Source organism: Cervus canadensis, chromosome 29 (assembly GCF_019320065.1).
Source record: "Cervus canadensis isolate Bull #8, Minnesota chromosome 29, ASM1932006v1, whole genome shotgun sequence".
Taxonomy (NCBI): Eukaryota; Metazoa; Chordata; class Mammalia; order Artiodactyla; family Cervidae; genus Cervus; species Cervus canadensis.
In genome coordinates, this window is record NC_057414.1 from 27,123,353 (window position 1) to 27,140,308 (window position 16,956).

The 16,956-nt window shown below is 42.3% G+C and overlaps 1 protein-coding gene across 1 annotated transcript; it reads left to right on the forward strand.

The window, feature by feature from the left end:
* Positions 1 to 3,115: 3,115 nt before the first annotated feature.
* PATE1 (prostate and testis expressed 1) lies at positions 3,116 to 6,310 on the forward strand. Its single transcript, XM_043451822.1, has 3 exons — positions 3,116 to 3,167; positions 4,703 to 4,891; positions 6,177 to 6,310. Exons 1-3 carry the CDS (start codon positions 3,116 to 3,118, stop codon positions 6,308 to 6,310), a joined length of 375 nt encoding a protein of 124 aa, XP_043307757.1.
* The last annotated feature ends 10,646 nt before the right edge of the window (positions 6,311 to 16,956 follow it).

Here is a 16,956-nt window from a genome sequence, read left to right on the forward strand (position 1 = left end):
TTGGGGATGGTGAGTCTCATGGTAGAAAAGAATACACATAGAAGATCTCCCCAGAAACACTTTTTTTATGTTCTTTCCTGGATATTCACATATTGTCTGAAAATTCCATTTTCACATCCCTCAAGGGGGTAGAACTTCTCTGGTTTCACCTAGTCTCAGTCAGCCAGAACAGTGCTGCTCCCTTGCTTAAGGGAAAAAGAGACACGATTTTCTGACTGAACTGTTCCTTCAAACCCTGATCTAGAAGAAATTGTTCTTTTTCTGTCAGATCACTGGTATAAATCCTATGGGTACTGGGAAAACCCCAGGAGCTTATGGTCACTGGGCTGCCTTGGAACAGTAACTGTGGTTCTTCATCTTGTTGACCTTCCCCCAAGGGGCTTCTGTGGTGGCTCAGATGGTAAAGAATCTGCCTGCAATGGAGGAGACACAGCTTCAATCCCTAGGTTGGGAAGATCCCCTAGAGAAGGGAATGGCTACCCACTCCAGTATTCTTGCCTAGAGAATTCCATGCCTGGAGAATTCCACAGACTGAGGAGCTTGCTGGACTACAGTCCATGGGGTCATAAAGAGTTGGACTTGACTGAGCCATTAATATTTGCACTTTCAAGGTGGCATCTGCCTAAGCTGAGAGCTCTTTCCTCAAATCAAATCCTGGCACTCACCACCTGTCCCATTAAGCTCTTCAGAAATGACATTGTGTGAAAATATCTCACTTATCAATGAAGTTCAGGATATTTTTACTGTATTCACCATGGAGAGTAGCGATATGCCTTTTGAAAATAATGGTAACCGTTGGAAAGTGGATGTCTATTCAAGAAATACCACTTTTATTGTTTTGCATGATAACGGAGATGCAAACCAAAAATCCTAGCTCATCATCTAAACATCTTCTAATCATCTACATAAAGATATAACTGAGTACTCAGCTAATCACTTTCAGAGGTGAGGAAAATCCAGGGCTGCTCCTCTGGACTAACTGTACCTCCAGAACCCTGTGATGGAGAGAAGGGCATCCTGAGTACAGGGGTCCAGACTCCATGTGAAGAAGGTAAGTGTTAGTCACTCAGTCGTGTCCACCTCTTTGGACTGTAGCCTGCCAGGCTCCTCTGTCCATGGAATTCTCCAGCAAGAATACTGAAATAGGTTGCCATTCCCTTCTGCAGGGGATCTTCCTGACCCAGGGCTCAAACACAGGTCTCCTGCATTGCAGGCGGATTCTTTACCATCTGAGCCAAAGCATAGATCTGATTCCATGTGAGGGTTGGAGCAATAAGCAAAAGGGATTCTTTCCTGAATACTTTTAAGTCATGGGTCTATAATTTATGACATAAGAATAATTATTTTGGGTGCCCTAAGAGGATAAGAACAAGGATTAGGAACACTGAGAAAAGGTAAGGACTGTGACCCTGTAAGAAAATCAGGTATTATGAGATACAAAGACCGGGAATGTGGATTTGAGGAGATTTTAGGGGAAAAATAAGCTAATAAAATAGAGATCAGGGACTTCCCTGGTGGTCCAGTAGCTAAGAATCTGCACTCTCAATGCAGGGGTCCTGGGGTTTGATCCCTGGTCAGGGAACTAGATCTCACATGCCACAACTAAGACTTAGTACAACAAAATAAATACTTTAAAAAATAGTGTTCAAATATAAATAAGGAGTTCAGGTGGACTGGTAAAGCTGAGAAGGGAACATTTCTGCTTTAGGAGAAGGGGTATAATAATATCAACAGAGTGCAATGAAGTGAGGAGACAGTTTCTGGTGGGGTAGAGGAAGGAAACCTTCCCTCCTTTTGTGTGGGCTGCCATTAGCCAAAGAATTAAAGACAGAATTCCTAGGAGAAAAGGAGGGGAGATCTCAAAGATCAAAGAAAGGAATGTGAGGATGTAAGAGAAGATGCTGTTTCCAGGCATTGACAGCAGGAAAGGGACAGGTCTGCCAGTGGGAACACAGGGCTTCCCAAGTGGCTCAGAGGTAAACAACCTGCCTATCAGTGGGGCAGACTCAAGAGACGCGGGTTTGATCCAGGGTCAGGAAGATCCCCTGGAGGAGGAAGTGGCAACCCACTCCAGTATGCTTGCTTGGAGCATCCCATGGATTTTCTTAGAATCCACAGCCTCAATCCCCTCCACAGGAATTCTACATTCAGTTGCCACACCAGTTGGTTACCTCGTCACTCTCAGAGTTGAGGTAACTGCTCCTCCTCATACCTGGCTCCCTCGGCATCATGTGGGAGGGACCAGCTGACCTCTCTCCAGGAGAAGTAATCTCAAACCTCTGTCTTAATAAAAGCCTAAGTCTCAATCATCGGGAAACTCCAAGTATGAGAAGGAATTTCCTCCAGTCTCTCATCCTCTGTCCCAGATTTGCTTTGTCCCAGGATGACTGACGGTGGGAAACTGTTTCCCTCCCGAGTACCCTGTCACCTCATCTTCATTGAACCTCTCCATGTCTCTTCCCCATTTCCTACAGTACTGCCTTTTAAAGGCTCTTTGGTTACCCCTCTTTTGGACTTCCTCCAGTCTGATTATTTACACTCATATTCTCTCAGATATTTTTTTGAATTTTTTTTGATATGGACCATTTGAAAGTCTTTATTGAATTTGTTACAATACTGTTTCTGTTTTATGTTTTGGTTTTTTGCCTGTGAGGCATGTGGGACCTTAGCTTCCTAACCAGGAATTAAACCTTCACCCCCTGCGTTGGAAGGCAAAGTCTTAACCACTGGATGGCCAGGGAAGTCCCTTCTCTCAGCTTTAATGAGCGTCTCAGTGTAAATGTCTCTGAATCTAACCCAGCTTGCCCTGATTTATCCTTGTCTTCTCCCACAGTGTGGTTTAGTGAGAAGACCACAGGATGTGGCATCAAAGCTTCCTGAGTGCTAGGACTGAAATGAATCAGACCCAGGACTTACCTAGGCAGTCCCTCTTCCTCACAATTGGCCAAAAAAGAAACATTTCGGAGTTCTTGGCTTCCCTTGAAGCAGGAAACACCTTTGAAGGACTTCTGTAATGTCCCCACCCCTAGCCCTTCCTGGGGAAGCCCAACCTGGTAGATATATAAAGAGGCACCTTGCAGCTTCCTGCTCCAGCCTGCTCTTTCCTCCCTCTGAGATGGACAAGTCCCTCCTGCTAGGGCTCCCTGTCCTCCTCTGCTGCTTTCGAGGTGAGAGGCCCTGCGGTTGACAGTTGGAGAGATGTGTCCAGGATGTTGGAATGGGTCCGGGTTCCCGTGACAGAGGTTCTCTTATGAGAGTCATGGGTAACAGAAGCTGTCATTCTAACACCATGACTTTCACACACAATGCATCCCATCCCTGGAACCTTCAGCAACTCTTAGTCTGCTTGCAGAAGGAAATAGGTAGATTACAAGGGAACTGACAAGATTTTCGTAAAAGCTGTGAGGTGAGTTTGTAAAATGAAGTCTGCAGAGAGTATATCTTTTTGTCTTTTTTCCTTAACAGTACTGTGCGGGTCATTTGCAGACCAAGAACATAAAAGTGAGTAGAAACAGATCAGTGGTGTGGGAAGGGCAATTTGAGGGGAAGGGGAGATGAGAGGGGTTGTATGAGCATTGCGGGTTGAAAGGAATCCAGAGACAAACCTTGGATTCCAACACTCGGCCACTTCTTCCAGCAGGATGGGGCTGGGGTGGGAATTGACTTTGAGCCTGATGGAAAAACACAAGCAGCAGTTGGCAAGGCAAAGGATCCATGTGTAAAAAGATGAGGGAAAGGGGGAAGTGGAATATTGATTTTTTAGGCGCTAGCTGGCTAAATCCACAGAGTAGCAATTTCATGAATTTCAGAGGCTTTGTCACCTTGTCAGCTTTCAGCTATCTGTGGGTAAGAAAGTCAGAGAGGTCCATTAAAGTGAAGGGAATGTGGGACTTTCCTGGCGATCCTGTGGTTAAGAATCTGCCTGCCAAAGCAGGGAACACTGGCTCGATCCCTGGTCTGGGAAGATCCTACACACTCCAGGGCAATTACTGAGTCCGAGTTCTCTACCTAGCCCATGAGCAGCAACAAGAGAAACCGCCGCCGTGAGAAGGCCGGGTCTTGCAACTAGAGAGTAACCCCCACTCCTGGCAACTAGAGAATGTTGGTGTGTAGCAAGGGAGATCCACAGTTCAGCCAAAATAAAGTAGTTTGAAAAAAGAAGGCAATGAGGCACTCACATACACACAAAATGTTCATTTATCTTCCTCCTTCGAGCCTGTGCTGTATCCTAAGGGGTGGTGGAAAGGCTGAGAGGCCCTCTAGAGATGAAGAGAGTTGAAATGAGGGAGAGGTACAGAGATGCCCTGAGATGGGAACTAGGCTTTGGAGGGACAGAAGGTCCCAGAGTGGCTCCAGGTGAAGAGTTCAGAATGAGCCTTGTGCATTTTCGAGGATTATAGCGATTTGAGGCAAGGGTAAATCTTAGAGAAAATTGCATCTACATGTTATTTCTCTTTGCCAGCACAGTCCGTGAACTATCTGTTGATAAAAGCAAACTTCCTGGTGAGTATGAAGAGAATACAATCTGATGCTCTCAGCTTTGATTCTGATCCTCTTTTCCTTATCTTCCCGCCTGTTCTATGAGCTAAAATCCAGAGACCGTAAATTCTAGCCCTTCTCTTGGCTCAGCCTGTTTGATAAAGGTGGATGCCCTCCCTTCACGGGTCTCTGGAAAGCCCTCGGGGCTCCCAGAAGACTTCAGATATGAAAGGGGAGATGGGTCCTTTCAGAGCAGCGCTTTCACATCTACTTCCCTACTCTCTGGCCCAAATTATAGAAATGATTCAGTGTAGGACGTGCCACATCCAGTTTCCAAGACAGAAGTGTTCCAGAGGCAGAGGACTATGTACTGCAGTGAATGAAGCTTGCACAACTGGGAGGATTTACAAAAGTAAGCTGTGGGTTGGGGGCGGGAGGACAGGGTGGTGGAAGCAGACAGGGACGTGTCGGCCACAGGAGAAAGGCGGGACCCTGCTTCAGATCAATCCTAGAGTCCCTAGTGTGAGTAACTCCGTTGCGCAGGACTCTTTAGGACTGCATAGACTGCAGCCCACTAGACTCCTCTATTTATGGACTTCTCCGGGCAAGAATACTGGAGTGGGTTGTCATTTCCTACTCCAGGGGATCTTCCCAACCCAGGGATCGAACCAGAAGTCTCCTGCATTGCAGGCAGATTCTTTACTGTCTGAGCCACCAGGCAAGCCCTAGAATGACTGAGGATCTCTACCCCATCACATGTCATGATGAAAAATAGAGGTGGTCTCTAGGGAGTGGGGATCTCTAGCTATGGAATCAGTATTTTGAGACGCCTGAACACAACAGAAGAGACCAAGTTGCCGGAAAAGGAAAGGCCAGTGTTGAAGTGAGGCGGGCACTTTGTTCTTTCCCGGCCTGGCCTTTCCCTGTGGGAAGTTTTAAACTGTGAAAATAGAGGGACCAGGGTCAGCCATAGATACAGGCTAAGTGGCCCTTCATGGGTAAGTTGGAACAGCATGATTTCTCGGTTTTCCTATCCTTTGTGCTGAGCGATACCTCAGCATTTCTAACCCTTACTTATACCAGTGTCAACATTCTCAGTGGAAACACCCAGCTCTGGCAATCCTTGAATCGCTGCTATCATCACAGCCCTACAGTCAGGGATTTTTTTTTTTTTTTTTTGCTTTAAACTACTCTGCTATTGTTTCTCTTTTGGGAAGTACCCAGACTGCAACATCTTCCAATTTCTTACCTTTTTTTTTTTTTTTTCATTTATTTATATTAGTTGGAGGCTAATTACTTTACAATACTGTAGTGGTTTTTGCCATACACCGATATGAATCAGCCATGGATTTGCATGTGTTCCCCATCCTGAACCCCCCTCCCACCTCCCTCCCCATCCCATCCCTCTGGGTCTTCCCAGTGCACCAGCCCCAAGCACTTATCTCATGCATCAAACCTGGACTGGCGATCTGTTTCACAATTGATAATATACATGTTTCAATGCTATAGAACAGACTTTTGGACTCTGTGGGAGAAGGCGAGGGTGGGATGATCTGAGAGAATTCTTCACCTTTAAATAACCAAGACTTGAACTACACAAGGTTGTTTTTTGTACACCGCTGCGGGCTGGGAAGTTTTTCTGCTTTTGCTTTGTTTCTAGAAACCTCTGTGCTGATAAGTTTCTCCTACTTCTGCAGATGATGGCACTCTCTGGTTAACCTTCAGGGGTTGCCTAAAGAACTGCGCTAATGTGAACAACATAAAGTGGAGTGTCTACCTGGTGAGCTTCAGGTGCTGCAGGAGCCATGACTTCTGCAATGAAGACATCTAGAAATCACTGGTTCTTTTCTGGCTCCAGTCTCTGGGTAGGTGACATCCTTGGCTCCACCTCTTCACAGTAATCTAAAGAAAAACACATTTCAGATGGGAAACACACGGCTCTGCCTTCTGCATATGTAAGAAGAAAGCCCTCTCTTTTTCCAGATTTTCTGCCATGGCCCCTGGGAGGGGGTGTACGGGCAGCATCTTGAACACAGGATCAATACATCCTGCATGTTGTTATAGAATCCAGTGCATTCACTGAACACCCAAGCTGCTTCAGAAAGGAAGAAGGGGGGGATGGAGAGGGTAGGAAGAATTGAGAAAGTGGCATTGACATATATACACTACCATGTGTAAAACAGATAACTAGCTGTGTGTTGTGTTAGGCACTCAGTCGTGTCCGACTCTTTGTGACCCCATGGACTGTAGCCTGCCAGGCTATTCTGTCCATGGGATTCTCCAGGCAGAATACTAGAGTGGGTTGCCATGCCCTCCTCTGGGGGATCTTTCTAACCAAGGAATCAAACCTGTCTCCCATATTTCAGGCAGATTCTTTACCATCTGAGCCACCAGGGAAGCCCAGATAACTAGGGTAGCCACAGGGAATGACCTAGGGGGTGGGATGGGGGGATGTGAGAGGGAGGCTCAAGAGAGGAGATAGATATATATATATACACATAAACACATATTTATGTCTGATTTGTGTTGTTGTATGGCAGAAACCAACACAACGTTGTAAAGCAATTATCCTCCAATTACAAAATCAATTTAGAAAAAGAAAAGGAAGAAGAGGTTAAGTTAATTTTTTTTTCCTGCTCCTTCCCTTCTTTCTGAGGCAGAATGTTTTCATTTTTTTCTCTTGGTATTTTTCTTCTTGTCTCACTCCAATTAAAGCACACAACCCTGGCCTCACAGGGAGGGAGGGGGTGACATGAAAAGAGATGACTTGAGTTTTCTTGAATTTTGTTCGTGAATGTTATTCCCAGAGTGAGGAGAAGGGCAGAATGGAGAAAGAAATTCATGCCTGAATCATGAAGAGTGAAAGATTGTCTGCTGTATAGAATGAGACTCTCTCTGGGCTTAGGGGTTGGAGAAGAAAGGAAGGTGTGTTTGGAATTCTAGAGATAGTTGGGGAGGAGCTGGAGGCAGGCTCAAGAGGGAGGAAATATGTGTATACATACAGCTGATTCACCTTGTACGTCAGAAACTAACACAGCATTGTAAAGCAATTATACTCCAGTAAATAAATATAGCATGAAAAGCATAAAGGGATAAGGAATAAATGCCAGAGTCTTAACAAAAAAACTTAAAACAGTGTATAAATTCAGAAAAAGTCATGTCTAAGTGTTGTTTCTGGCATAGCAGATTGCTAATTAAGATAGCTGTTTTCATGGAAGAGTCCAACATTCTTTGAAGTCAAAGTTCTTAAAAAATCTTTTGGTAAGGGAAAAAACATTAACAAAAAAATGTTTTATAACTTCCTCCCCATGGATAGGAGAATAAGAGTGATACTTTGTGGATGTTTTCAATGTACTTTATCAGAACTTGCTTTATGATCAAAAATATTTTGTTTTATGCAACTATAAAATATTTTCTCATTCTTCCTTGGACTCTTTATTTGTCACTTTATCTTCTCTATTACCTTATACATTCTTTAAAAATCCTTTTAATAGATATGCCTACTTAACTGTTTACATGCTATGTTAAATTAGTACACTTGCCACTTTATTAGCAACACAATGATATTATTGAATACAAGAATTTGATTCCATTTACTCATTTCTGCTTCTTATGCTCCTATTGAGCCAGGTGGGCTGCAGTCCATAGGGTCTCACAGAGTCAGACATGACTGAAGTGAAGCAGCAGCAGCATTGTAGTTCCAGTTTTAGTCTTCTGAGAAACCTCCATCATGTTTTCCACAGTGGCTGCACCAATGTACATTCCCACCAGCAGTGGACGTGGATTTCTTTACATCCTCACCAGCATTTGTTATTTGTGTTCTTTTTGACAATAGCCATTCTGACATGTGTGAGGTGATATCTCATTGTGGTTTTAATTTGCATTCTCTGATGGTTAATAATGTCAAGAAACTTTTCATGTGTCTGTTAGCTAAATCTGTATGTTTCTTCTTTGGAAAAATGGATATTTAGGTCTTCTGCCCATTTTCAATCAGGTTGTTTGTTTTTTGATAATGAGTTATATGAGCTGTTAGTATATCTTGAATATTAACCCATTGTCAATCATGTCATTTGCAAATATATTCTCCCATTCCATAAATTGTCTTTTGCTTTGTCAATAGTTTCCTTTGCCTTGCAAAAGTTTTTTAGTTAAATTAGGTCCCATTTGTTTACTTTTGCTTTTATTTCTTTTGCTTTAAGAGACTGTTCCAAAATAACTGCATTACCATTTCTACTAGGATGTGTTCTGCTTATGTTCTCTTCAAGGAACTTTATGGCTTCATGTCTTACACTTAGATTTTTAAACCATTTTATTTTTATATATGATATGAAAGAATGTTCTAATAGTATAATTTGTGACTGTCCAGTTTTTCCAGCACCACTGTTGAAGAGACTGTCTTTTCTCTACTGTATGTTCTTGCCTCCTTTGTTGTAGATAACTGATCATCCATGCATGTGTTTATTTCTGTGCTCTATTCTGTTCCATCTATCTGTGTCTATTTCTATGCCAATACAACCTGTTTTGATTATTGTAGCTTTGCAGTATAGTATGAAGTCTGGGAGGATTATACCTCCAGCCTTATTCTTTTTATTCAGGATCACATTCAGGTCTTTTGTGGTTCTATATAAATTTTAAATTATTTGTTCTATTTCTGTGAAAAAATGTCCTGGGTATAGGCAGTGACTGCATTAAATCTATTGATTGCTTTGGGCAGTATGGCCATTTTAATAATATTGATGCTCCTAATTTAAGAGCACAGGATGTCTTCGCATTTATCTGTATCATCTTCAACTTCCTTCATCAATATTTTATAGTTTTCAGAGTATAGGTGTTTTACCTCCTTCCTTAAGTTTGTCCCTAGGTATTTTATTCTCTTTGATGCAATTTTAAGTGAGATTGTTTCTTTATTTTCTCATTCTGATATTTCATTATTAATGTATAGAAATGCAACAGATTTCTATTTATTAATCTTGTGTCCTGCAGTGCTGCTGAATTTATTTATTAGTTCTAATCATTTCCAGGTGGAGACTTTAGGATTCTTTATATGAAATTATCATGTTGTCTGCAAATAGTGACACTTTTAAGTCTTCTCTTCCAATCTGGGTATTTCTTCTTTCGTTTTCTTTTTGTCTGATTTCTCTGACTGGGACTACCACTGCTACGTTAAAAAGAAGTGGCGAAAGTGGGTATCCTTGTCTGGTTTCTGGTATCCTTGTCTTGTTTCTGAATTTAGCTAGAAGTCCCAGCTTTTCACCATTGTGATACTGGCTGTGAGTTTGTCATAAGTGGCCTTTATTATGTTGAGATATGTTCCCTCTATACCAACTTTTAAAAATTACTTCTTTACTTATGGCTTCACTGGGTCTTCGCTACTGCGTGTGGGCTTTCTCAAGTTGTGGTGAGCAGGGGCTGCTCTCTCGCTGCAGTGCGCTGGCTTCTCATTGTGGCGGTTTATCTTGCTGTGGAGCATGGGCTTCAGGGTGTGTCAGCTTTAGTAGTTCTGGCACACAGGCTTAGTTGTTCTTCGGCATGTGGAATCTTCCTGGACCAGGGATTGAATTGGTGTCCCAAAGCCCTATACTAACTCTAATGGAAGTCTTTTTTCTTTTTTTAATCTTAAATGGATGCTGGACTTTGTCAAAATCTTTTTCTGCATCTATTGAGATGTACGTATGATTTTTATCCTTCCTTTCACTAATGTCATGTATCACATTGATTGATTTCTGAAAGTTGAATCATCCTTGTGACTGGAATAAATCCAACTTGGTCACAGGGTATGACCCTTTCTATATATTGTTGGATTTGGTTTGCAAATATTTTGCTGAGAATTTTTGCATCTACATTCATCAAATATATTGGACTGTCGTTTTCCTTTTTGATGTGTCTTTGCCTAGTTTTGCTCTCAGGATAATGGTGGTATCATAAAATGAATTTGGCAGTGTCCCCTCCTCTTCAATTTTTCTGGAATAGTTTGAGAAGGGTAAATAGACTTCCCCTTTGAAACCTCCTAGCCCTGGACTTTCATTTCCTTGGAGGTTTATTATTATTATAAATTCAATTTCACTTCTAGTGATCTGACTGTTCAAATTGCCTCCTTCTTCTTGATTCTATCATGGCAGGCGTATGTTTATAGAAATTTATTCATTTTTTTCTTGATTGTCCAATTTGTTGGCATGTAAGTGTTCTTATGATCTCTTGTATCTCTATGGCATCGAGTTTTATTTCACCTCTTTGGGATTTTTTTGTTGCTGTTGTTGTTCATTTGGGCCTTCTCTCTTATCTTCTTGGTGAGCCTGGATAAAGCTTTGTCAATTCTTTTTATCTTTTAAAAAAAACCACCACTTGGTTTCATTGACTTTGTTTTTGTCTCTTATTTAGAAACCCTGTTTCTCCTAATATTACTAAACCCTTCAGCTTGAAAGTTCCATAAAACTGGTTTGTTTTATTTGATCAATTTTGCCAGCTTAGGTTCACCACCCACCAAGGCACCATTGGCTGGAAGAGAACACTGGACCTGAATCTAGAGTGACTGCACTTGCTCAGGGACTGGCCTCCCTCACTGTTCCCTCGGCTTCCCATTTGTTTCTGTAAAATGTAAGGAGTGAAGTGGTACCACACCTGGACCCAGAAAAGTAGGGGGTGATGGGGGCTGTCACATGGGGCAGTACGGCAGTCAGAATCTCATGGAAACCCAAGACAGGAAGCAGACAGGACAGACTCGGGAAGCCTGGACCTGGAGTCTTCTGGATGCGATGATGAGACTCGAGGGGCTTTGCCACGGTGCTTCACAGAATCTTCACTTCCACCTTAGTTGTCAATGTGGCGTCAATCTCCATCTGTATCACCCAGTGTGTACCTGCTACCCTTCCTGCACCAGAACTGTCCTCACGTTGTGTCTCGGCTTTAATGTGAAGCTTCCTCTTGGTTTCTAGTTTTAACTGATTTGAGACCATTCTAGAAACTAATCACGCATCACAGTGAGTCCCCCATGAATCATTTCATATTTGGAACCTGCTGCTACTATCTCCATTCTACTCTTATAAACCAATTAAACAACCCTGAATGGAAGGCTCCACCACATTTTCTACTTTGCAAGATGTTAAAGTATAATATTCATTCTAACATGATACAATTTGGGGGAAATTCCACCACACATAAATTGGAAATATTTTAAAATTAATTTGTGTATTAAAATTTTTTATTTGGGCAAGTAAAATATGGTAGAAACTAATAACTAATCATAGGCCTGCATATCAGGAGGAATACTACAACATCTAGAATAATATATATGTGTATGTTAATATATAGCTAAAAAGTAAAATAGTAGCATGTGTAGATTTTAACACATAGAAAGGTTAATATGATAAAAGAAATTTTTTCACCAAAGGTGAGTGAATGATAACTTGGGAATTAATTATTTTCATTTCACAACCAATTGTTTTGTAAGGAAAACTACAGTGAAGATCTGAAACTCTTATCTCTCTTTGACATTTTCTGTTGAGGGACTGTGCTAAGAGCCAAAAACACCTCAGTCTTCTATCAGTGAATACAAGGTAGTATTTAAATATTTTTGAGGACTGGGTGGTTGGGTATTGCTCACATGCCAGGAAACAGGGTAACTGACTACTTTCAGCTAAGTGCCCATCCGGATATACTTGGCTTTGAACTTGAAAATTAGGTAACATGTCAGAAACATGGTGATCCAGCGCTACACGGCCAGGAGTAGCTGTGGTTGGTATGGTTTCCCCAAAATGATGGCTAGAGCGCGAGTCTAGTATACTGACTATTCCTTTCAGGGAAGTTGGTGTTTTCTAATTTCTCACTGACTTTCCCGAGCCTCAGTTGAATACCAGCCCTTTCTAGCCCTCACCAAATACCTCTTCTACTCTCCTCCCAAATATTCCCACAATCTCTTGTGATTTCTGGTCCTTAATTTTATTCCCTCTGCTTTCTCCTGACCTTCTCTCAGAAGCTCCTTCAGAAAAATACTTTGCTCCTTTTTGCCAGAAACTTTAGAACTCTGAATTTAGCACCAAACCTAAGGGCAAGTAAAGATTGCCTGGAGATGTCAAGTAGTTAATAGATGAGAAATCCAACCAGAAGGCCGTGTTGACTTTGGGCGGGGGTGGGGGTGCCTACGGCTTTGCACTTTCCTGTTAATGGATGCAGTATGAGAACTACTGGAATACAGTGGTGGGGTCTGGCTTCTGAGAAAATGTGAGATGATGGGAAAGACAGGACCAACATGGAGGTGAATCCAGAGGCATGCCAATGGGTCTCCAGTTCTCTGATGCGGAAATAATGTAGAAACCATAGTGTATGGTTGACTGTGGGTACGTGACGTAGAAGAGCTTAAATGAGAATATAATACCAAGATAAGTCAACTTTTAATTCAACAGCCTCTTTTCTGCAAGATCCTTTGCAGTAATGGGGGGAATTAAAGAGGAAATAAGCTGGCAAGAATGTATTCAACATTTCCAAGCAAGATTGCTCTTTTTCCCTCTTTTGTTTATTTTATCCAGATTCTAGCTGAAAAGATTCATTTCAAGGAATTAATATTTTTGGAGATGTTGGAAAAAGATTCTTGGGTCTTGGGAGATAGTTGCCAGAAACATGCAATAGAGGAATAAAATTGAAGGATGGTTTTCTTAGAGAACACTGTTGGATTTATAAACAATTCAAAGATTTATATAATAAGCTACAGGTAATCCTTTTCACCAATTCAACATGCATGAATATCAGTTTTCATAGCGTAGTTAAACATCTGTCCCCCAACGAGGCTGAACTTTTAGCTGTCACAATATTAACCGTGAACAATTGCATTAGTTTTGCTAATAGCCTTTATTTAAAAATCATTATGCAAATAAAAGATATGCATCATGAACAGTAACAGTTACATAACTTCTTTCAAAGTCTTAAATGATTGGTCACTGAAGAGCTATTAGTTACACATAGATAGTGAAGTATGTAGTTGTGTTTCCTCCTTGTCTCCCAGTGATAAACTGATGCGGTGTTTTAAAAAAATCGATAATCAAGAGGGAACTAGTCAACAAATATGACAGAACAAAGAAAGGAAAAGTGATGTACTGGAAGTGAAATTAGACTGGATTAGAAGATTGGAAAATGGCCACAGGAAAGCAAAGATAGGATGAGACCTAGGCCCACATGAAGCTGCAGTACAAACCATGTTTTAAAAATCTGATGAATATAAAAACAAGATAAAGTTGCTTCAACATCTTTTAGTTTACTTTGCACTGGGAATAGAAAGTCACTTATGGTTGAAATGGAGCATTTACTTCTACTTTGGATTGAGGAGTGGAGTCAAAACCAAATCCCCAATCCTTTGTATTGAAGTTAGTTGTGCTGAAGGAAAATGGTAATTACAAGGACATCTATTTGCTGCCAATAAAGGCTGGTTTCATTGTTTCAAAGTCGACATGAATTATGTTAAGCTATTCAGTGAAACTACAAGCGCAGATAAGGATGTTACTGTGAAATTTGCACCCAGATTTGCATTTGGGTGAAAATTTGCATTTGGGTGTACCCAAATTTGCACCAAGAATTACAGGCAGTCCTTGTTTTGCACAACAGTGAGAGACTGTACTGTGTGAAAAGCTATACAATTTGAATAGAATATAAATGGAGTTAGAAGATAAAGATGACTGGGTGAATGTTGACACTGTTGCCAGTCAAGAATAAGCTCTAGATGTGCAAGAGGAAGAACTTAGTGAAAGCAAACATAAAGTTTTACCTGAGGAAAACAGTTGTAAAGGATAATCGAGTCTCAGAGGAAGTGATGCTGTTGATAAACTTCACATTGAAGGAACTCCCACCAGAGGTGTTGCAATACACTGACAACACAAAGGATAAAATTTTGGAAGCTGATTCAAACTTAAAAGGAATGTGACAATTTGCTAAAGGAGAGCTAAGATGCTCACTCCATATTATAAGTTACACAATGAGAAGAAAGCAAGCACTGCTCTTGATATATTTTTAAATGAAGAAACAAAACATTCTTAACAAGAAGAAAATGTAAGATGGTATTACCACTGGGTAAGGGCAGGGCAAAAATTACTGGGAGGGATGGTTTCAAAATGTTAATCATTTTACTTGAAGTCAGCTGGTTCAAGATCATATATACTTTCCCTTCCCTCTAGTCCAAACTTTGACTTCTCTAAGACGGTACTTCCATCATTGCACTTGTCATCATTCATGCAGCAACATGTTTCTCTCAGTAATTCATGATGTAGGAGGCGGACTCCTTCTTCACAATCCTTACAAGACAGTGCTGAGTAATGGCAGAGCAGTCTGCCTAAAGAGAAGAGAAAAAAAGTTAGTCACTTAGTCCTGTCCGACTCTTTGTGACCCGGTGGACTGCAGCCCCCCAGGCTCCTCTGTCCATGGGATTTTCCAGGCAAGAACACTGGAGTGGGTTGCCATTTCCTTCTCTAGGGGACATTTCCGACCTAGGAGTCAAATCGTGTCTCCTGCATGGCAGGCACATTCTTTACCAGCAGAACCAAAGTGGGAAGAGAAGAGAAAAGCAAATATGATCACCTTGCTTGATCTCACCATGCTCCAAGCAGTGACGTCTCCCCAGAACCTCAAAAATTTCCTACACACAGGAAACTTGCCCCAAGGCTATGTCTGCATCTCATCTTTGTCTGTCTCAACAGGACCAGGCAAATGACATCGACCTCCTAGACAGCCTCCATCCCAGGAGGAGAATCCTGTGTACGGAGAATCCCACTTTCCCACCGGCCCATGGTTCCAGTCTCCCTCCATGTGTTGAGTCCAGGGATCGTGGCCACGACTGATAGTATCTTTTGTCTCTTCCTACTCCCGCTTACCCGTAAGAAGATCATAAGAGTAAAAGTGTTCTGTGGTACAACTCCTGTTAGTGAGCAGTATATTCCACTTCCAACAGTCTTTCATAGCCTTGCGACAATGCAGTCCATTAAAATATTAACAAAAATAGCAATGTCGAAACCCTAAAGGAAGACAGGAAAACTCTGATGCAGAATTCTAGGGACAGGGATTCTGTTCAGAAGCCCACCCCACCTGGACACCTTTACACGTCAGTGGTGTAACACACACAGGAGGGATGCGGACACCCGCCCAGCTTCTGTCAGGGGGTCGTTACTCCCCTCAAGAAGTTAAAGACCGCCCCCTCTCACCCAAGGCTGGGGGCTAAAAGAAGACACTAGAACAGTCAGTGGGGAAAGGGGAATGTAGCCAGGGAGGGTAGAGAGATAATGTGAAAAGAACTCAAAAATGTCCCCTCGCACTGTGGCATTATTTATGCAAGAACTGAAAATGAACTACACCGTACAATTCGCTGTCAGGACTCTGTCTCCTGTAGAGAGAAGAAGAAAAATTCTCCTTGAAGCACTTCACACCAGTCAAGTCACCAAGTCCCTCTCTTCCTCCCCATCCATTCTCTGCCCGCCCACTTGCCCACCAAGGACCACCCTCAACAGGCTTACTCTCGTTCATGAAGAGCACCGTGAACATGCTCATCAGAAGCAACCTGAACATCCGGGGACCCATTCCTTCCGAGGTCCCAGTAGGAGGCTCCAGCCTTTTTTATCCCCACCACCTGCCCTCAGGCGTCCCACTAGAATCGCAAAGTCATAAATTTCAGGTCAGTCCACTTCAATCCTCTCTCTCCAGTGTTCCTAGGAGACAGTACATCCTGTCTATTTCTACCTACTTAGAACTCAGGCCAAGCAGATGTCCTGTTTCATTTTATTAGATCTATCATAAAATACTAATTAATGCTGGCATCGAATCTCTCTCCCTAATACCTCTTCACATGATTGTATTTCCGCCTGTTGGTCTACACAACAGGTGTATATCCACATCCATGTGATGCCCACTCAGCTACAACAAAGCTGGGGCCACTGAGCATCTGAGTGAGTTTCTCAGGTCCCTTAAGGTACCACAACCCTCCCGGACACTCACCTCAGCTGATTCCCCAGACACAGTCTGACTGCCTGGTGGAGCATCCCTCTCTGAGATGGATGGGACAGCCCAGGAAAACAGGCGACTAGGTGAAAGTGATCCCTGCTTCCCTCCAGCTTTATTCATTAAAATTTTGAGTGGGGACAAAGACCAAGAATGATTACAATGGAGAGACAAACGCTCGGAGTGATGGGGAGAAAGAGGAAGAAATGCTTCGATTACTTGCTCGAAAGGTGATATGAAGGGATGAGAAAGCCAGAAGCCTGGCTGGGATTTAAGACTTACTGGCCATTGTAAGGAAGTAATTCACTTAGGGACCACCTTTGCACGTCTTGCATTCAAAACATGTGAGACCCACACAGAAATTCATAGACAGAAGTCCCAGGGGATCTGAGCTAAGTGCATGAAGCTTAGCCCTGCACGCCCTCCTATTCTCTCTGGAAAGATGCTCCTGCATCAGTGATTGAAACCCCAAAATCCGTGCAACCCAAACCTTTCCCCTGTGTTTGTTCA

What these genes read in the sequence shown, in the direction of transcription:
- PATE1 (XM_043451822.1), top strand. Translation starts at nt 3,116, where the DNA reads ATGGACAAGTCCCTCCTGCTAGGGCTCCCTGTCCTCCTCTGCTGCTTT. An exon ending in CCTCCTCTGCTGCTTTCGAG is followed by an intron (nt 3,168 to 4,702) that starts GTGAGAGGCCCT and finishes AGAAGACTTCAG; the next exon opens with ATATGAAAGGGGAGATGGGT. An exon ending in AACTGGGAGGATTTACAAAA is followed by an intron (nt 4,892 to 6,176) that starts GTAAGCTGTGGG and finishes CTACTTCTGCAG; the next exon opens with ATGATGGCACTCTCTGGTTA.